Raw genomic sequence first — 22,402 nt, forward strand, 5'->3', positions numbered from 1 at the left:
TGTCCAGTTAAGTCTGAAGTTTTTGATCAATTATTGCTTTCTTTTTGAAGGACTATTTATACTTAAAATGTTGATGTATTCATATAACTTTTCTTTTGACCTTTTAAGGAAATGAATTCTATTTTTAAAGTTTCACCCCCTTAAATGAATGAAATATGCTGTTGCTTTCATTTCTAACATTTTGCTCAGTGTACTCGTCTCTATAGTTTTCATTTCTAATATTTTGCTTAGTGTATTTGTCTCTATAGTCATAAGCAAGATGCTTCTCTTAGCTTGCTCCCCTGTGTGGTCTTTGTCAGGTTTGGATGTTGGACTTTGCCAGAATTTTCTAAAATAAACCGAAAGCCCAAATTCTTCTTGCTAGTCTGTAACTGGTATAGCTACAACAGAGGACAATGGGGATGAGTCCTTACTGGGTGACATTTTCACACCACACACTATGCTCAGCACCTAACTTTTCTAAAATGTTTTTAAACGTTTTAGCCCCACAACAACTCAGTATCCCCTTGTGAGCTCCATTTTCCTGAGGAGGAAACCAAGGCTTAGCAAGGCACAGCTGCTAAAACTGGGCATTGGGATTCAGGCACAGACAGGCTGACTCCAGGGTCTCTATTGCATCTTCTTTGCATAAAGAGGCTAATTTGCATGTCTGATGGTCTCTGGCTGCCCACCTGGCTTGTAGCTGTTACCCTCTGGAAAGCCAGGTGCTTAGTGAATGATATCTTTCACATTACATCATTGCCCACTTTTATTGTGGAGGGGGTAGCAGGCAGGAAGCATTGATGAATTTTCTGGGGCAGCTGTGTTTTGTCTAAACAAGGCTCTCTTTAGCACCCCAAGAGTGCTGGCACAGAGACCTAACCCCTACCAGGCTCCCACTAGAGGAAGCTTTCCCGTGGTGCCCGTGTGTTGCCAGGCTGGCAGGGAATTTCTCCTCTGGAAATTTGTCCCCAGGTGAACTCAGCTAAAGGAATATCACACTTATGAGCTTTTCCCTTGAATGGACCAGGAAGGTGGAAAAAAACACAGTCTGTCCATTTTCCCCTCTCCCTGCTGAGTACTGGACAGCTGGGAAAAGTCGTAAGAGGTGGAGTCATGAACCCCTCCATGTGTCAAACAGTCTTGCTCTATCTGTGGCTCAACATCATTTTCCCAACTCAGGTCCAAATATTGTTAGGAAGAAGTTAAAGAAGGAGAAGCTCCTAGCTGTGTACCCAAGTCACTTGGAAGAGGCCAGTGGCATGGTGGGAATACCAAGGACATGGGTACCTGATGAAATGGATCACATGACAACCAGAATCCTATTACTGACATATAATTGAATCTGGAGCTCTGCTGGGTGATAACAACAGGGATTATCACAGGAGAACAGCTCGTGTGCTTTTGTTTTTCCCAAATAGTCAAAAGCAATTTCAACTAAACAAAGACTAAGCGGATAAAATAGGGTCTTGTTTGCATGGCCCAAGGCCAGCCATTGGGTGTCTTGAATGTCTATAGAATTACTCCCTCTTCACACACTGAGCTTGAGAATGGAAATGAGGTTGTTAGGTACTGCCTGGCTTGAGCTGAGCAGCATCAGCATTCTGCTTCCTTATTATTCAGAAAGAGTAAAGTGTACGTTTGAGTGTTTAGGGTGTGAGATTTATAAGCAGGATAGATATGGGCCCTGCAGCCAGCCTCCTCACAAACCCACTGGGGAACGGGTCTGAAAAGGTGCTCTGGGAGTTGTGAATACGGTAAATGGAGCAGGCTTGGGGGTCAGAAAGTACACCCCGGTACATCCTGGGAGATGTTAGGAAAAGGGGAGGTGCTGAGTCTAGGAGGGATGTGGGCTGCTGTGGAAAGGGTGGAGTGGCTTATGAAGACTAGAGAGGAAGGAGACCTGAGGGGGCTGATGCATTCTGCAGGGGCCAGATGGCACAGGACCTGGGAGATCACAGTGAGACGTCCACACATAAATAGAAGAAGATGCCAAGTGTGTGTGACAACTTCTGTTTTGCCTGAATGTTGGAGCCATCAAAATGTCCTAGGACACATTTATTATAAAATCCTAGTCCAACTAATAGCTGAAAAAGGAAAGGCAAAAACTAAAACAAAACAACATCTTTTATAGAGGTCTTTAAATTGAGACCAGAGTGGATATCATCAAAAAACGAACGTTAACTGTTGATTGAATCCAAGCTTTAAATCTATCCTATGTCATAGTGGAATACATGGTGAGTACAAGCAGGGGAGGGCCTGAAATGTCACATCGCACAGAGGGAACAGCCCCCTCATAAAGGACAGGGTCTAGTGCAGTCACAAAGCCAGGTGTACCAAAGTTCAAGTCCTCCTTTGAGAAACTCAAATCGAGATTCAGAAGATCCCCTGTCTGAGCACATGGCTCAGGGCTATCAAGGTGTGTCCACGGTATCCTCTACCTGCTCTCTGAATCAGCAGTCTAGCCAGATAGTTCAGGGATGTACTATTAGTCTTGGCTTTTGGGAACAAACTTTGTTTTACTTAGCTGAGAGTATGTAGCATCAGTTTTATATCCAGTGTGTGCTATGAACTCAGTGGCGTGTTGAGCACTGGGGCTTTTTGAAAGACACGATGTCCTCAGCCTCCCCCGACTTCTCTGACCCAGCCCACGTGAGCTCTCACTCGCCACTGAACCCTCTCTTCTGTCATCTGGAAGGAAGGAATGTCCTAGTGGGGACAGAGCCATGTGGTATCATCCGTTCCGGAAGTCAGGCACTTCCCTTCCTCATGCGGACTTGGGGAGGAGCAGCAGGAAAAGTGAGAGGTGAAGAGAGAGTAGAAGTCTCCAACGGGATGAGGGCGTGCCTCTCTCCACATGTGGATGTAGATAACAATAAAAGAGGAGGTCAGGCTTTTGCTGAGGAAGGGACCAGTCCTTCTTTCTCCTTTAATTTTTTGGATTATTTTATGTGTATGAATGTTTTGCCTACATGTGTGCCTGTGCACCAGGTACATGCAGTACCCATGGACATCAGAAGATGGCGTTGGATCACTGGAACTGGATTCACAGGTGGTTGTGAGCTATTGTGTGGATGCTGGGAAACAAATCTTGATCCTCTGCAAGAGCAGCAAGTGCTGTTAGCACTGAGCAGTCCTCTCCAGCCCGTTACAGGTTTCTCATGCTTTGGTTCACGCCTTCCCCCTGCGCACATCCTGAGTTTACTCAGGCAGCTGTTTGTGAGAATCGTCCCTCCTCCCTTCAAGCTGGCTGGGTGCCCCCTCCCCACCTTCTAGAAATCTGTGTCTGTCTCAGTTAGACAGCCTGGGATCCTAGATTCAGCTCTTTTCCTAAGTGGGGTTTTTTCAGACTGTTACTTTTCCTGAGATTTATTGACCCAGAGACAAATGGTTGCCTGCCACTTGCAAACCCTGCAGGGATGGCATGATGCGGGGGCTTTGAGTACTGGTCCTGGACAGCAAGAAAAAAGATGACAAGCCACCATGACTGTGCCCTGGGGGTCACTGCTGCTCGTATTTGGGGCCTCTTGAAAAGCATATAGCAGTTACCCAGTAATGTTCACCCAAAGGACAAAGACTAGAATATTCTTCATTTACCAGCTTCATTCCTGGTTGGTTGAGTGTGCCAGTCAGGGGAGCACTTGAGTGTCCCTAGAACCGTCTGTTGAAGACAACACAGAGCTGGGATCAGGGCTGGGCTGAGAGGGACTTAACAAAACCTATGTCTGACTCTGCCCCAGCCTGGCCTCCCACAGCATGGACTTAGCTTGTCATTGCTGGCTGATTTCGAAGCAAAAGGTGGCAGCTAGCTCTTCTCTATCCATAACTGTTTACTGAGATTTTCTATAGAGAGCGACCTCCAGAAGTTCTCCTTTATCTGGGATGTCAGCCACTTGTCATCCATTTCAATTCAGAAATACTAAATTAAAATGTCTCCCGACTCTACCCTGTCTGGAATATGAACCATTTTTCTGTCCAGAGTATCCATGCTGTATGTCCTATCCACCCCAGAACTCACTTAATAACTACTTCAGTTCTCAGATGAACTGCCTTTGATTTCAAAGCACTTATGTCATATAAACTCATACTGTATTTAATTGTGTGTAATGTGATATAAGGGAGACCCCAGGGCATAAAGCATGGGGGCACAGAGTAACTCCAGCCCAAGTCAGAAAAGTGGGGTGTATAGGTTGAGTACGGCCTGTGGTTTTAGGCATCAACTGGGAATCTTGACCCACTTGGAGATGAAAGGGGACACTCTGTGGATTAGGTAGAAAGGAGAGGTAAGAGTTTGTGTCCTGGAAGGCAAACAGGGTTTGAATCTAGACTTTGCCTCTTTCTTGTCATTTTACATGCATAAATTAGAAAACTTTAGACAGGCACGGTGGTGCGTGCCTATAACCCCAGCCAGCACTTGGGAAGCAGAAGCAGGAGAGTGGAGAGTTCTAGGCCAGCCCTGGCTATGTAGCAAGTTCAAGACCAAGATCCTATCTCAAAAACGTATTCATATAAACAAAAATTAAAAGTTTTAATGTGAAAATATCTCAAAACAGAAGATTAAAGCTATACTTTACAAGAAACTTGGAGCTACAAACCAGACTTCACAAAAGGAATTTATGTTATCTGTTTTTATCACCGCTTCCTCCTGCTTACAAAATTAATCAGACCGAAAACAATCTCTTTGAGATTAGGTCTAACATAGCCCAGGCTGCTTACTACAAACTGACCTTGAACTCCTGACCTTCCTGCTTCTGCTTCCCGAGTGCTGGGATTACAGGCGTGTGCTGGTTAGTTTTATGTCAACTTGACATAAGCTAGAATCATTTTGGAAATGGAAACCTCAACTGAGAAAACGCCTCCAGACTTGCCAGTAGACAAGTCCTCTGTACGGCACTTTCTTATTGATTATTGATGATTGATGTGGGAGGGCCAATCTCACTGTGAGCAGTGCTGTCCCTGAGCTGTGGTCCTGGATGGAGTAAGAAAACAGGCTGAGTTAGCCATGGGAAGCAAGCCTGTAAGCAGCCGCCCTTCTGTGGCTTCAATTCCTGCCCCCAGGTTCCTGCCCTGCTTGAGTTCCTGCCCTGACTTCCTTGGGTGATGGACTATGATGTGGAAGTGTAAGCTGAAATCAACCCTCTCCTCACCATGTTACTTTTGGTCACGGTGTTTTACCACAGCAATAGAAACCCTAAGACAGGCACGCTGACTAGCATCATGTCTGATTCATACTGAAAGTTTAAAAGGGGGGAAAAAGAAACTTTTTTAATATAGTTCTGTGTATTTCAAATAAAAATAAATAGACCTGCTTCAGTAATTTACAGATATTTACTTTAGGAGGAATGTCTTAAGGAGGCAAGCTCTCTTCTGTCCAAGTGGCCTGAGCATGACCTCCCTGACTGAGCCTCTCCTGACTGAGCACGCCTCCCGGGTGAGGGAAAGTGCTTCTTTGAAGGTCTTTATGAAGCACCTTCTTCGGTTTTGTTTGTTTGTTTTCATGATGTTTATCGTCTACTTGTATTACTTTTTATTTGCAGGACCCTCAAGTACGTTAGTTAGGGACAGTAAATACAGCTGACGGTCTCTTCTGAGGTGGTGTGTTTTTCACATTCAGAAGATCATTCATCAGTCACAGTTCCCAAGGGACATGGGAACAAGGTGGAAATGAGGTGATGCCAGGGTTTCTTATGCATACCCCACCTCTCCCCAGCCTCACCCCTTCTTTCTGGAAGATGGGCTTAGTGCTCACAGCACTGCCAAATCCCCGCTGCCCTCATCAGCTTCTTCCTGCAACAGCAGATCTATTTCTTGATCCTTCCAGGGATTAAGAGTAGTAGAAAGTGGTTCTCATCCCCCATTCTTTGCCCTCCATTACCCCCCTCACCCCCAGTTTGCTCATGTAGATCTCATCTATTTCTCCTTTGCTGGCCTATCTATGTGTCCCTCTAAGGGTCCTTCTTGTTAGCTAGCTTCTCTGGAGCTGTGGGTTGTAGTCTGGTTATCCTTTGCCTTACATCTAGTATCTACTTATGAGTGAGTACATACTATGTTTGTCCTTCTGAGTCTGGGTTACCTCACTCAGGATGATATTTTCTAGTTCCATCCATTTGCCTGCAAATTTCATGATATCATTGTTTTTCACTACTGAGTTAGTACTCCATTGTGTATATGTGCCACATTTTCTTTACCCATTCTTCAGTTGAGGGGCATCTAGAGAGTGGGAGAGCAAGGAAAAAGATACCATGATAAACGAAGACATCATGGGAATAGGAAGAGGCAGGGTGCCAGGGAAGTTCTCAGGAATCCACAAGGATGACCCCACCTTGGACTACAATGGTCGAGAGGGTGCCTGGACTGGTCTACTCTGGTGACCAGTCTAGTGAATACCCTAACCGTCCTCACAGAGCCTTCATCCAGTGACTGATGGAAGCAGATGCAGAGATCCACAGCTGGGCACCAGGCCGAGCTCCGAGAATCCAATCAATGAGAAAAAGGAGGGATTCTGTGGGCAGGGACTTCAAGATCATGATGGGAAAACGTGCAGAGATGACCAGCCACACTAGTGGAAACCCATGAACTGTGGACTAATATAGGACTAGACTAGGCCATCTGGATACAGGAGACAGTTGTTTATCTTGAACTGTGTGGGGGGCCCCCAGGCAGAGGGATCAGGATCTGTCCCTGGTGCATGGGTGGGCTTTTTGGAACCCAGTGCTAGCCTTGATGCAGGGGGGAGGGGCTTAGACCTGCCTCACCTGAGTGTTCTGGGCTCTGCTGACTCCCCTGGGAAGACCTTGATTTGGAAAATGTGGGGACGTGGGGGGGAGAATAAAGAGGGGGGAATCTGTGGTTGGTATATAAAGTGAACAGAAAATTTCTTTAAAAAAAAGAAGGCCGGGCGGTGGTGGCACACGCCTTTAATCCCAGCACTTGGGAGGCAGAGGCAGGCGGATCTCTGTGAGTTTGAGGACAGCCTGGTCTACAGAGCGAGTTCCAGGACAGGCGCAAAGCTGCAGAAAAACAAGAACAAAAACAAGAAGAAGGAGGAGGAGGAGGAGGAGGAGGAGGAGGAGGAAAGGAAAGAAGGAAGGAAGGAAGGAAGGAAGGAAGGAAGGAAGGAAGGAAGGAAGGAAGGAAGGAAGAAAGGAAAGGAAGGAAAGGAAGGAAGGAAAGAAAGTGGGTGTATACATGCCCGGGCAGCCTCCATCTTTAGCAGGCAGCTAACCATGTGGTTGAAAGATCTTGGGTGTGGGTTGTTCAAGGAGATAATGAGATGAATTGTTAGAGGTGAGGAGTTTATTACCAGGGCCATTTATGGCACGTACAAACTGGTGATAGATAACAAACAGCATGGTGAGGTCCCTGAGGAGATTTTAGTCCCACACACCAGAGACAGACAAATGGTGGGGTCTCTGAGGAAAGGAAATCAGAACCCACATGGAAGAAGGAGCAAGTCTCGTGTCACAGGAAAAGCCTGCAATCAGACTGACTCTCGGGCAGGAAGCAGGGAAACAGGTTGAGGGTGGGAGGTGTGGCCACTAATAACTCCATTGATGTATGTGTTCTTCCCCAGGTGTGATCCTGGCACCTGGGAGCCTGTTAGCTAGAGACTCACAATGTCTCAGTAGCTGTGGATATCTGTAATGAGGAAGGGCGGCTGCAGGCATTGTGGCTTAAACAGCAGCTCGATTCTAGCATTAGTGTTAACAATGATCCTTATTCCCCTTTCCTGGGTGCTAGGTGGAACCCACAGGGCTCCAGGATGCTCTCACTCTGCTCAGAGACTTTGTACCTCTTAGTGTAACAAGCCACCCTAGCATTTACTGGCTTAATACAATAATCATTCATTATTGCTCCTCACTGTAGACATTAGCTGGGCAGTTTTTCAGCTCTGGGCCAGGTTCAGCTTCTTGGCTGACCTTGCCCAGGGTTTGTGGTTGCCTGGCAGATCACCTGGAATATTACTGTTGTCTGGAGTGAAGGAATGGCTGAGCTGTGTGGCTGGCATCTCTCAGCAAGCTAGCCAATGCTCACACGGTCTTGGCAGGGTTCCAAAAGAGCACATAGAAGTCCCAAGGCCTCCTAGATCCAGGCTCGGAACAGGCCTAGCATCACTTTAGCTACATTCTGGTGGATCCAGTCACAAGTCCTGCTCAGATTCAGAGTAGAGAAATCAAGTTGACCTTCTGATGGGAACAGCTGAAAAATCAAACCCTAACAAATAAGGACACAGAGAAGGATGGAGAATTGTGGCCGTTTTTACAAACCCTCTACCCTAGCTCCTGAGACGTAGGTGTGTTAATAGCAATGTTTTAAAAAGAACATCTTGTTCCCCAGGTGACAGCTGACAAATCTCCTTGTCACACATAAAATAGTTCCACTGCTAGCCAGTAGGAGCCAGAAATGTTAGCCAAGGATCCAAGGATGCTACAATGCTTTGAGACTTCTCTCGTAGCTGGAGAGCTCGTGATCACCACAGAAGGAGGGCTTTGCTCTTTTCCCATCGGATTCCTCCAACAAGTTACTTGAGTGTCATATGCCACGGTGATCAGCTTCATTTATAGCAACCCATCTAAGAGAGTGAAAATAAGGCAGAAGCTGGCCTTTGACGACCCCCACCTCCACCCAGAGGCCACACTGCAATTCCTCTGCCACATCTGTTCTTCAGGAGTAGGTCGTTAAGTCTGGCCCACAGTCAGGGGAAAACCAGACTCCTCCTTCTAGAAAGAGCATTGAATAGTTCCTGGGAGCTATTTAAAGCCCCTGACAGTCACAGCTTACAGAGTTAAGTGCCATTTATAAACACCCACGACAGTGGCTAGCAGTCATTGGAAACAGAATCTCAGCTCCCACCACATTCCACAGCTGATGGCCTGAGGACACAGAGAGTTCTGGAAGGTGATGGGGAAACAGAGGGAAGAAACAATCTTCCCCAGATCCCCCAAAGCCTGCTTCTCAGACTGTCAGCCTACTGTGTGCAGTGTGTTATCTGAGACCAGACTGCCAGGCTGGAATTTCAGCTCTCCTGAAGGACCGTGGACATGCATGACCTTGGATGAGTTTTATAATCCTCCATGAACCCCTGAATTCTCATCTAAAACAGGATGATTACACCTATCGTGTAGGATTGTTGAGAAGCACATTGCGATGTTCAGTCACGGCCTAGAATCACTGTGGAAGCGAGTTTGATGAGGGATTGTCTAGATTAGGGTGGCCTGTGGATGTCTGTGGGAGGTTGTCTGATTGCCTTGACTGATGTGAAAAGACACAGCCGGAAAGCGGGCAGCACCAGCCTGGGGCCCTAGACTGTCAGAGGAGAGGAAGTCAGCAGAACACCAAGCACGCCTGCATTCTCTCTGTTCTCCACTAGCCATGTGATGTAACTACCTGCCTTGCCGTCCTGCCTTAACGTCCCTGCAGTGACGGACAGTACCCTGCAATTGTAAGCTGAGTAAGCTTTCTCCCCTAGGTTGCTTTTTGCAAGGTGTTTTATCACACTCACAGAAATACAACCAACAAAAATGCTTAGAGCAGCGCCCAGCTACTGTATGGTCAGATCTCAGTGCATGTGAGCTCTGTCCTCTTAGTTTCCAGGCAGGATGAGGATCTCACTCTGAGGCAGTATAAACACCATAACCATCTATCAATGTCTGTGGGTGAAAGGACCAAAAATATTCTAGAACAGTTTTCTAGGTCCTTTCTGGATTCTAATAGCCACAACGAGAATCTTACATCTTAAATCCAGGACTATCTAGGTTCCTATTTCCTCCCCACGAGAAACACTGTGAAGACCAAGGAGGCTTTAGCCTGTTGTTCAGCACCCCAGCTCTCACTCCATGGAGACTGATGTGGGCAATGCATCATTCATCTTCTCCCAGGCATACAAAGAAAACACTCAGAAGCAATAACTGAATGAGTCTGTGTTTTAAGAGGCACTTAAGTGAATTAAAATCAATATGCAATCAAGTAGGTCTGTAAAGCCATGTTAGCTGACATCCGGAATGTTCTACTGGTGGATTTCTCTGTTTTAGAAGACTCTGAGCTCACCAAGCATGGTGGCTCACAGCTTTAATCCCAGCACTCGGGAGACAGAGGCAGGTGGATCGCTGTGAGTTCAAGGCCAGCCTGATCTAGAGTTCCAAGACAGTCAAGGCTACACAGAGAAACCCTGTCTTGAGGAAAAAAAGAAAAGAAGATACTGCTCTCTGTAGGCTGAGGTCACAGGACCTGTCTCTACCCTGCAGTAAGTGCTGGGATGTGAGCTTTATAGGACCTGAGAGCCTATTCCCCCAGAGTCCAATGTCAAGTAGCTGTCTCCATTGATGAGGCACAGAAAGAGGGTAGAGGCTACGTGTTTATGTGGTGGTCTGTTTCTCACTGTCTTTCATTCTGTTACTGTGACAAATACCATAACCACAGGCAACGTAGAGAAAGGAAGGGTCTGTCTGGCTTACAGTCGGAGACCATCATGGAGGGACGACAGAACAGGAAGTCAAGGGTTGTAGACCATCATGGAGGACAACAGAAGAGGAAGTCAAGGGTTGTAGACCATCATGGAGGGACGACAGAACAGGAAGTCAAGGGTTGTAGACCATCATGGAGGGTGACAGAACAGGAAGTCAAGCAGGAGCCTGAAGCAGAAACCATGGAGGAATGCTGCTGGCAGGCTCTAGCTTCTTTATTCAGCCCAGGACCACCTGCCCCGAGAGTGGTGCTGTCCACAGTGGGCTAAGCTCTCCCACAGCAAATATCAGTCAAGACCATCGGTTCCTCACAGGTATACCCACAGGCTGATTGGATCTAGGCAGCTCCTCAATGGATGATTTTAGATTCTCACCTAGGTGACTCTGGGTTGTGTCAAGTTGACAAAGCTAACCAGCACAGTTCTATACAACAAAATCCTGACCAAAAATACCATGTAATAATGACTGCCTAAGTACTTCTCATAGGAAATGAGGAAGTAAACCTGGGAAGGGACAGGTATGATAGCGAATCACGTACTACGAGGGAAAAGGTGAGTGGCTCTGGTACAATTCAAGGTATAATTCACACCTGAGAACACTCCAGTCTGAGACAAGGAAACATGGATAAGTTTTCTCTTGAATTCCCAAGCACTTCTCTCCTGTGTCCCCAGGAAAGATGGTTCTAGAAACCAAAGATCATCCTCACACACACTGGTGCTAGCATGTGATATAACAGAGTGCATTGTAAGGAGACCTGTGAGGATCCTGACAGGGCTGTGGCAGCCCGGACAGCATCCTTCCACAGCCTGTTCTTAGAGAGTTGCTACGTGGTCACAGTCGTGTGAAGCAGGACCAAAAGCAAGCATTGAAAAAGCAAGACACAAAACAACACTTGGAAAAGGGGGAAAAAATAGGAATGAGTGAAACCGTCCAGAGTGGAACAGACACATAGAAAGTGTTGATCATTCCATTACTTCTGCAGCATCAGAGTGACAAGTCACAAACAAGCCAGTCCATTCTCCTCAACCCCTACACTAAGACAGTTCCTAACATACTCATCTATCATATTACAAGCAGCACAAACATGCTGTACTTCAGACCATCTCCTAACCATGTGGCTTGATCGTTTCTTCCAAAGGACCAGGAAAATTCGTTAATGTTCTCTGCAGAGCTCTAGCAAGATAGAACTCAAAACCTATTCATTAAAGCATCCTGAAGTGACCCTTATTATTTGTATGGGCCAGTCATTCCAAACAACTGCCTACTCAATGAAAAATGCTGACACCAAACGTGGAAGACCAAGAGTAAACCTGGAAAGCAGAGCCTGTCTCCCAAGGCATGCTAACCCCAGCCCAGAATGTAACTCTATTTGTAGGGGTTTTTTTAAGTATTTTTATGTGTAATGAATATTTTGCCAACTTGTACATGCATGTCTGATACCCAAGAAGGCCAGAAGAGGGCATCAGATCCCTAGGACCTGGTGTTACAGACAGTCGTAAGCCACCATGTGGGTGCTGGGAACTGAACCCAGGTCCTCTGCAAGAGCAGCCAGTGCTCTTAGCCACTGAGCCATCTCTCTGCTCTGTTAGTTGGTTATGTCTCAGTTCTGTGCTCCTGTAGAAGTGTTTTTCAATTGTTCTAATGATGTACCAATCAATGAAGTTCTTGGCCTCAGGCTTTTAGACAATGTGCCCACAGTTGCACACCCGGAAATATGGTCTGTGCTCCCTTCTCTGTCCTATGGGAAACTCTTAAAAGCTTAAGCCTTGGCCGGTGTGTGAGTCAGGGTTGGAACAGCTGCCAAGACAATAGCTCTGTGTCTGTGTTACTTCAGGTTAGCTCTGGTCTGGAAGTGCCTCCCCCAGTGGTGCTATTGGAAAGTGATAGACTCTTTAGGAGGTAAGACTTAACTGTGGGCCTGCCCTTGAAGATGATATTGGGACCTGGATCCCTTCCTCTCTCCCATCTCCTTGACATTGTGAGGTAAATACACTTGCTCCATTCCACACTCCCGCCAAGAGTTCATGCGCACCACAGGCTAGCTGATCATGAGCCAGAACCATGAGCCATCTGTACTTTCACATCGTGTCTCTTAGGTATTTGTTACAGTGACAAAGATAACTAGAACACAGTTTAAATACCAGAAGAGCTCTTTAAGGAGAGGGCCACATCTCTGTACCTCCAGTTCTAACTCATAAGATGGTCACAAAAACATCTTGCAAATAAATCTATGACAGAGTACGAGCCCTATGCTAGGCACAGAGCTTTGGGCACAGCCCTTGTGTCTACCAAGTAAATCTTTGAATGAGAGGCCTCTCAGCTACACCATGTAGCTTATAAGTGGTAATTCTGGTTACTGTCATTCATGATAGTGTGGACCTTCACATTCAAATGGTTGGCTACTCTCCACCGTGACCTGAGTATCTGTATGAGTCTGCTGGACCAGTCTTAGATTCTGTAGATAAACTTACAGATGTCATGGTTCATTACAAAGGAGAATAAAATTACAGTAGTGATGCTGAGCTGTAGAGTATTGATGATGGAGTGGAGTAGGGGGTCCTGGTACTTTTCTTTTTTTTTTTTTTTTCACTTAAAGATTTTATTTTTATTTTTTTTATTTTTATTTTTTTTTAATTTTTATTTTGCAATACAATTCAGTTCTACATATCAGCCACAGATTCCCTTGTTCTCCCCCCTCCCGCCCCCCTCACCTTCTGGCCTGGTACTTTTCTTATAAAGACTTGCCCATTCTGGCTTCTTGTGCCCAGATTGCCCAAACACTCAGGAGAGAGTACTACTCTTTATTCTTAGAACGAGTTGGCCCTCCTCCCTTCTGCCAGGCCAGGCATCCTCCTTAGAGACAACAATGAGTGGATTACAAGAGCATATGGGCCAATAAAGAGCACTGTGGATATTCCATTGATATTTATTATTAAACAAGAAATTGAACAAGGACATGTAAGAATCAAAACATGCCTGTTTCACGCATGAGAATTAGGGGTTTTTTTTTTTTGTTGTTGTTGTTGTTTTTTTTGTTTTTTTTTTTTGGTTTTTTCGAGACAGGGTTTCTCTGTGTAGCTTTGCGCCATTCCTGGGACTCACTTGGTAGCCCAGGCTGGCCTCGAACTCACAGAGATCCACCTGGCTCTGCCTCCCGAGTGCTGGGATTAAAGGCGTGCGCCACCACTACCCGGCGAGAATTAGTTTACCAAAGCTGTTTCTTGTTGTAGAAACATAAAAGACACAAGATGATGGATGAATGGATGGATGGACGGATAGATGGATGGACAGGTGGATTTTCTCTGGGTCAACCAGAGTCCTGGGATTAGAGCTCATCTCTCTGAATTGCCTACAGCAATGTGCTCTGAATGCACCCAGTCTCATCTAACTCCCTGCCATCAGGGCCTGGTGTGCAGAAAACATGTCCCCAAGGCTTCCATCTGAGGACTTACAGTCTGGGACAACCATCATTGCACAAGGGCTGGTTATCACCATGGTTACAAGCCAGCAAAGGTGCTGATGTTTCCCTTCTACTGGGGAGCATGCTATAACCTCCAGGTTGATAGTGTCTGCATTAGCCTGACAGCAAGAGTCTCACAGATGACTACTTCCCATAGTTTACACTCACACTCAGAATTCTTCCTAAAATGTCTCATTCTGAACTGGTGTGATGAAATATGTCTGTATTCCTGAAATTCAAGAGGCAGAGGCAAGAGGATTTAGAGTTCAGGTCTAGCCTTGGCTAGATAGTGAGACCTTATTTTTGCAACAAACAGAATCCTGCACTGGAGAAGAGGGTCTAAAGTCCACTGGAGGACCTTAACACCATCTAACTTTTCAGGTCTTAATTCAAGCACCCATAAGAACCACCCAAGGAGCTTTCTACCAACACATACCCAGGCTGCCCACTTTCGTTCAGAGGGGCCATGCAGGGGCCTCCATGTGGTCTTTTTAACAAAGCTTTCTATGGAGCACCATCACCGTCTTCCCTGTAGCATCAAAGAGATTTAGGGAGGTGCTGCAGTCTAATGGCTCAGCTCTATGTCAGGGCCTGGGGCTTGGTGAGAGCGACATGCCTGTGGTCTCTGCATCATGTCCTCAGCCAGGTCTGGTGCACAGCTGTCCCTCCTGGAAGATTCTGCTCCCAGTTAGGAATCAGTGACAAGTGTTCGTTGTTTATCACCCCTGGAGGCTGTTAAGCAAAAGGAAAGTGGTGCAAGATTGCTCAGAGACAGCACACAGAACAGAGTGGGAGAGATGATCACAATAATTTCAGAGCATCCCTCCAAGAAGAATCCCATAGCTTGTGCATGCCGCCTTTCCCCTTCCGTCTCTTCCAAGCAAGAGGCAGCCACTAGCACTGTATTCACCTATTCGGCACATCTCACATAAACAGAGTAATATATATGACAGAGTCATTTCACTTAGCTTTTGGATTTCAAGAGACACCTACGCTGCGATATGTATGCATCAGCACTTTCTCATTATTGAATAATATCCCATTCCATGAATACTCCACATTTTGTCTGCCGTTGATCAGCTGATAGAGGCTAGATCGTTTCCTTCTGTGTTAAAAGGTATTAACACTGTTCCCTTAAAAGCAGGCATCTATTCCCAACTGTCAGTCATAGAGCCCTCTGTTCTGAGCTGGGCATTTTATAGGCATTTGCTAGAACAATGAGTGAGTGTGTGAATGGTTGAATGAATGAATGAATGAATGCACCCATGAATGCAAAGATGAAGTATAAGGCAATGGCAGAGGATACAGCACCATCTGCATAGTCCACATGACATATGACAGAGTTTATGTCAGAGCCTAGGTCTCATGTACAAAATGTTCCAATGAGAAGTCTTTTCTCACACCCACATTGTGTTCTGTTCTAGACTCATGGAACTGGGGGTTGGATGAGGAGACAGGAAGTTATATTTAAAGACAATGTACAGAGAGGCAGGTCTGGGCATGGACTTTGGGCATCCATATGCCCTCTCCAATTGGCTCCATTGTTTGCCACTAAGAACCCTTCAGCAAGTGATAAAACACCTTTGCACTCCAGTTTTCTCCTTGTAAAGTGAGAATTAAGAGGGAACCAAAGTCCTTAAACAGTGGACTTAACTCAGTGCCTGGCATGTCAGTGAGGCATGGCTGAGCAGATTCATTTGGAAAACCACCCCACATCCTTCAACTCTGGTGGGGCCTCAGGGGGTCATCTCAGGCAGGTGTCATGACTTCATCTGACAGGTGATAACGTTCAGACTTGCAGGAAGCATGGTTTATTTGCATGACAACATATAACTGTTGCATATCCAAACCAACGTTCAAAGCCTAGACACGAATGCCGACGCACACTCACTTTCTAAGCTGCAGGCCCCACGTGTTTCACCAATGGGAATTTCATGAGCCCTGTCAAGGAGAATGGACCTCTGGAGCAGGACATTCTGTGATGAGGCAGGCTGACTCATTGTTGAAGGGAACCAGTAAAGGCTTCTCCAGGCGTAGTCCCTCTTTCTGTGGAGCCCCGTCATTAGGAGCTCTGCTTGCCTCTGGTTCCTCTGTTAAATAGGGAGTTTGGACTAAAACACCTCCAAACAGAACCCCCTATCAAAGGACCCCAAAGAAAGGGCCTTAGAGGAACACACACCAAGAGCAGACATGGAGACCTAAGGGTCCTCTTCAGTTTGGCAAACGTATGTAGGAACTAGAAAGTCAAAACTCCAAATTCACCCTTACTCTGAGAGTAAGCTCACCATGGAACTCACAGACATTCTGTCCAAAGGCTGCTGTGTTGGTGGCCAAGTAAGTCCCTTCTCAGAGTCTAAAATCAAACCCTCCTGAGCATGAGAGGAAGGAGACCAAAAGGCCAGAGAGGTGCGCTGGCTTCATTGTATGATCCTCCAAACACCCCCATGTTGTTACAGAGTCTGGAACCTGGCACTGCTGGCCATGTGCCCAGAACTGGGGCAGCCAAGGTATGTCTGGAAAAGAGGGCTTCTTCAAAGCAAGCATCCTTCATGCCAGGCAGGCGAGTGAAATGAGCTGCTGTTTGCAGACCCCTCATTCGAGGCTTGCATGAGCCAAGTCCACTCACTCAATAAATGCAAAGTCAAGAGTTAAGCGCCAGGCACCAAAAATACAGAAGCATCTGTGTGCAGACCAAGGATGCTTTCCATCATTGTGTGTGTTTTTAATTAATTGATGATTTCCTATCTTGAGCATAATGTGCATTGCTATAAAATTTCAATTGGATTACCTGTGATTGCTAGGGAGGAACCCTGTCAGCTGCCCTGCTAGCCAGGGGGAAAAATGGGACTGGGAAAAGGGCCAGTTAAGTGAATTGGCCTAACGTCCAGTCCAAGATTTCACAGTCAAAATATTTTCAAAATATTTTGTTAGGACTTTGCTTGCAAAATAAATAGAGACTTGTGAAAATAGATTGGCTTTATGCTACATTTAAATATCACTTAGTACTTTGTAATTATGACTTTCAAAGATATCTTAGACCCAAGGTAAAAGCTTGATGGTATTTTAGTCTCTTTAAAACACACTGCCAGAGCTGGAGAGATGGCTCAGTGGTTATAAGCACTTGTTGCTCTCTCAGAGGACCAGGGTTTGATTCCCAGCACCCACATGGCAGCTCTCAACCATCTGTCCCAAGTTATCCAATTTTCTTTTCTGGCCTCTGAAAGTACCAGGCCTGTACATAGTGCAATACATACATATAGGCAAAATACCCATACAATAAAACAACAAAATAAGTAAATCTATTTTTTTTAAATAAAGTAAGAATGCCTGAAAAGCAACAAAGTATTGGATGAACAGCTACTGCATGAAACCTTTCTTAATATATGATGCCTCACACCTTCACCTTTTAAAAGTGTGTGTGTGTGTGTGTGTGTGTGTGTGTGTGTGTGTATGTATGTACCTTAGCTCTCTCCTTCAACCATGTGTGTCCCAGGAATTAAACTCTGATCATCAGGCTTGGGAGCAAGTGCCTCTATCCACTGAACTATCTTGCCAGCCCAGTCTTCTTGCCTGGGATACATGGGACCCAGTTTCAAGACATTCACACATGCAGGGGGTTGGGGAAGAAAGAGAACTATGAATGAACCAATGTTCATCCTGGGTCCCATGACCCCTGAGTCTCCTAGAGATTCATATTCAATAGAATGTAGCTCAAGAATCTGCGTTTTCAAAAGTTCCTATGGTGCCATTAATGTAGATGATCTTGGGTCTCCACGTGAAGACCCCTAGCTATGTGCATAGCCAGCCATTAGGAAATTTAAAATCAGCCATATCAGCTATTTCTAAGTGCTGAAAAGACTTACAATGGTTTCCTCTTACATTTATCTTCTGTTGTTTGCTTGGTTGTACTTTGGAATTTCGGGTGTTATATTGCATTGCTATTTTCTAGGATAAATTGTTTTAATGTTTAACAAAGTTCCTAAATCATTAAATTTCGCTCAATGAATTTTCACAAAATGGTCAAACCTATGTAATCAGCACCCAAATCAAGAAAAAACATCCTGGGGCTGCAGGGATGGCTCAGTTATTAAGAGTACCTGCTGCTCTTGCAGAGGACCTGAGTTCGATTCCCAGCACCCACATCGTGGCTCATGACTGCTGTAATTCCAGCTCCAAGGGATCTGCTGCCCTTTTCTGGCTTCCATGGGAGTTATATGAATATGGTGCAAACACATACACATAAAATGAAAAAATTTAAAAAATTTAAGAGCATCCTCAACATCCCAGAAACTTCTGTGTTATTTCTTGATCTTTGAGCCCACATTTTGTCGTTTCTGTTTCTGTGTGTTTGATTAAGTACTTTAGTGGCAGGATATAGCTATAAATTAATGTATTGTGGCAAATGCTTTTATTTTTAAATATTTATTTTATATTTATGAGTGTGCCTGAGTGTATGAATGTGCACTACATTCATGCAGGAGCCCAAGAAGGTCAGAAAATGTGTCAGATCTTCTAGAACTGGAGTTACAGTTGGTTATGAACTGCCAGGTGGATGCTGGGAATCAAACCCCAGTTCTCTGTAAGAGGAGTGAAGGCTCTTAACCCCTGAGCCCTGTCTCCTGTCCAGATGTTCTTTGTTGTTATTGTTTGAGACAGGGTTTATCTGTGTAACAGCCTTGGCTGACCTAGAACTTGCTTTGTAGACCAGGCTGGTCTCGAACTCACAGAGATCCACCTGCCTCTACCTCCCAAGTACTGGGGTTAAAGGTGTGTGCCACCACCGCCCAGTGCAAATGTTCATATTTTTAGTAGAAAAATTTATAGACGTTTTTGTCTTAGTTAGGATTTCTACTGCTGTAAAGAGACACCATGATCACAACAACTCTTATAAAGGAAAACATTTAATTGGGTGCCTTACAGTTTCAGAGGTTCAGTCCATTATCATCATGGTGGAACATGGCAGCATGCAGGCAGGTATGGTGCTGGAGAAGGAGCTGAGAGTTCTATATCTTGATCTACAGGAAATAGGAAGTGAACTGTGTACCACACTGAGTGTAGCTTCAGCAAAGAAGACCTCAAAGCCCACCCCCAAAGTAACACACTTCCCCCATCAAAGCCACACCTACTCCAGCAACGCCATAACTCCTAATAATGCCACTCCCTTTGGGGGCCATTTTGTTTCAAACCACCACAGGAGTGTAAAAACAGACCCTGAAAATTGAGTGGAAGAGCTGGGTGTGGTGGCGCATGCTGGTAATCACAGGAGGTGGAGGCAGGAACATCAGGATTAGGAACATGAGGACATTCTCACCTGTGTAGTGAGTTCAAAGCCAATCTGGTCTGCATGAGACCCTGACTCAATAAAAAGGAAAGAAATTTGGCTGAAAGGAGCATGGTGACATTTCAGTGCCTGGGTGTGTGGGCAGGTTCCTAGCTGTTGTCTTCATTCTCTAGATGGTATAGGCCATGAAAGGAGTGAGGAGATTGCTTCCAGAGTTGCCAGGTCTTATTCAAATTCTCTCAGGCTTTGGCCCTATCTGCTGAATGACCTTGGGAAAGTCCCACGACATCACTGAACTTCAGTCTCCAGACTTGAGACACAAGGTTGGCACTCAACAAGTGTTGGTCACTGCTGCTACTTTTCTGTCTGCAGACTATCAGTGCCATGGGTGTCCTAACTTGATCTCAGGAACACAGAGAAGCCTGTGGTCATGAGAGCCTCCTGGATTTCCTCTGATCTCAGAAATCTTGTGCCTAAGTGAAACAAGGGTAGCTCCCTGTAGCTGCTCTCACATTCTCTCAAGACAGTGTTTGCAGAGCCAGCCAAGGCTGGAAACACTGTACCCATCACCTCACCCTGGCATCTACTCTCCATCCTGGGAAAGCTGTACCTTGAGCTGCAGAAAGAAATCCTATTTTCCTTGGTGTGTTTTATTTGTTTGTTTTGTTGTTGTCTTTTCAAGGTATGATTATTTATTTGTTACCCTTAAAAACTTATTTTGACTAGACTCAGCCTTAGAAGTAGCTCTCAAGGAGGACAACCTGCGTCCTCTTGGCAATCTGTTCCTGATGCTTTTCTTTGGCTTCCTGAATTATGTCTAAAAGTTTAGCATATTCTGCAACCTCCTCCTCGTTTTTCTTAGTACGTTGTATCTTCAGGGCCATACATCAGTGTTTGTGCTGCAGGACACATGGAGTAACAAGATGCTGAATCTTGGGCGCTTTGGTCCTAGGCTTCTTTCTTACCTTCTTTGTTTAAGGGCTCTCTGATAATGCATTGATGGACATCATCTTTAGAGATATTAAAAAGCTTTCAGATTCTGCTAGCTCTTTTAGGTTCTAACCGATGAGGCACAGTAGTGTCTGTCTGTCCAGGAATGTCCTTCTCTCCTTTCTTTTACAATAACCAAGTTGAGAACACTCCGATTGGCATCCACAATGCATCTACAAACAAACCTTCTCTTCCTCTCTCCAGTTCTCCTTGCTCTCTAACAAGAAGGCCCCTTACTCAGCAGCAGGCACACTCTGCCATGGTCAAAATGCCTTGCCTCCTGGGAAAACCTTGTCTGTCATTCCCACCGCTGATTCGGACCACATAACCCTTCCACTTCACCCAGAGCATCAGCAGCTACTTCTGTTGCCACGTGCTTCTCACAGAACATACCAAGCTTGCGTCGTTTACTTCCATGAGTTTCTGACAGCCAGTAGCAAAGAAGGAGATATTCAGCTTCATCTTGACATAGCCCACAGCTTAGGTAGTGCCATGAAAAAGACATTGTTGTTGTTTTTAATAATTTGTATTTCTTTAGCTAACAAGATGTTGAAAGGGGTGTTTAGTGGGTAAGTGTGGTAGTCTGAAAGAAAATGGTACTCATAGGGAGTGGCACCATTAGGAGGTGTGGCTTTGCTGGAGTAAGTGTAGCCTTGTAGGAGGAAGTGTGTCACTGTGGGGGTGGACTTTGAGGTCTCCTATGCTCAAGCTATGTCCAGTGACACAGTTCACTTCCTGTTGCCTGTGAGTCAAGACATAAGAACTCTCAGCTCCTTCTCCAGCACCATCTCTCCCTGCATGCCACCATGTCCTGCCATGATGATAATGGACTAAACCTGTGAACTGTAAACCAGTCCCAATGAAACGTTTCCTTTGTAAGAGTTGCCATGGTCATGGCGTCTCTTCACAGCACTAGAAATCCTAAGACAGTAGGCTTGGGGTAAAGGAGACAGGAATATAGGTTGCTTTTTAGTACAAACCTGTCAAGGACTCGATGGCCTCACTGGGGCCCTCCTGTGCCTCTGTCTTCTGTGCAGTCTAGTCATCTGTTGCAATTTTTCTGTTTCAGGAGGAGATGGGCATTTCCTGTGAGCTGCTGGAATCAGACTTCCTCAAGTGCAGTGTGGGATTTCCTTTCATGAGGTCAAAGTCGAAGGTGAGGCCCTTGGTGGAGACGGGGTACTTCCTAGGCCACTATTGCCAGCTCTTCCCATCAGTCATTTATTGCTATGCACACACATATGTGCACACGCACACCACACACCCTGCCTCCCATGGTGGCTGGGTGACTACCAGAGCCCTGGCATGTGTCTGTCACCAGTGCTCTGCTCCAGGGGATCTATGGTTACATGATCTGTCTCTTTGATCACATCATCCCCAATCACAGAAGACACTACAGACCCCTTGGTACTTTGTTAATGTTCCTTCATTAAAAAAAAAATTCTGGTATGTTCTGTACTATTTTGAGTCTACAACAGAACACAGGAGAATATGTGATATGAACTAGTGACCCACAGACCTAACTCTGTCATTCCCTTGGATCCTAAATATTTTCTGGAGATCCCTCAAATTTTCCCAACAAAAATACCTGCATTCTGGTTCATATTTTGAAAAGTTGAAGGCATTGTGGTCAAGTTGGTATTTAGAAGGAGACAGATTTCTTAAGCTCAAATAGTAATACTAAATAGTATAGCAGATATTCATGGAACATTCTGGTGTGTGCCATGGTTAGGAAAAATGACCAGCCTGGTTTGTGGAAACAAAACTGCAGTCTAAAGAGGCCAGATCTGCCTTTGAGTCCGTAGCTATTTTCTGTCAGGATGTTAAAGAAAACTCTGTGATTTAACTTTCCCCCTCTCCTCCCCACACAGTCATAGAACTAACTGTCTCTTGAGCTTCGTGGTCCCCGCACCTGCCATTGTTTTAGAATGGAATGGGGTTTCCTCCTGTCTTGGCAAATCACCCAAACCCATCAACTGCATTTGATGTACCATGTCTCATAGTCCACAGGCCAAGATGGGGAAGACAGAGGAAGACCAGGCACTATGGGTAGCTTTGCCCATGGTAAAGCATGTAGTTTGAATGCACACATGCACACACACACACTCACACACATGCACATCACTTCATTTAAATGTTTTGTGTAACAGAAAATAGATTTCATTAAGAAACCCACACTCTTTCTTAAACATGCTACTCTGCTGTAAAAATCCAACTCATATCACAAAT

The 22,402-nt window shown here is 45.4% G+C and overlaps 1 protein-coding gene across 1 annotated transcript in view; it reads left to right on the plus strand.

The window, feature by feature from the left end:
- The window catches only part of Itga9 (integrin subunit alpha 9), a 311,746-nt gene that overhangs the window by 220,369 nt on the left and 68,975 nt on the right, over positions 1-22,402 (plus strand). The window contains exon 19 of the mRNA XM_059268864.1: positions 21,243-21,329. Within this exon, the coding sequence (XP_059124847.1) occupies positions 21,243-21,329 (87 nt within the window). The remainder of the gene's footprint in view (positions 1-21,242; positions 21,330-22,402) is intronic.

The sequence above is a fragment of the Peromyscus eremicus genome, chromosome 7 (genome assembly GCF_949786415.1).
Source record: "Peromyscus eremicus chromosome 7, PerEre_H2_v1, whole genome shotgun sequence".
Classification (NCBI taxonomy): domain Eukaryota; kingdom Metazoa; phylum Chordata; class Mammalia; order Rodentia; family Cricetidae; genus Peromyscus; species Peromyscus eremicus.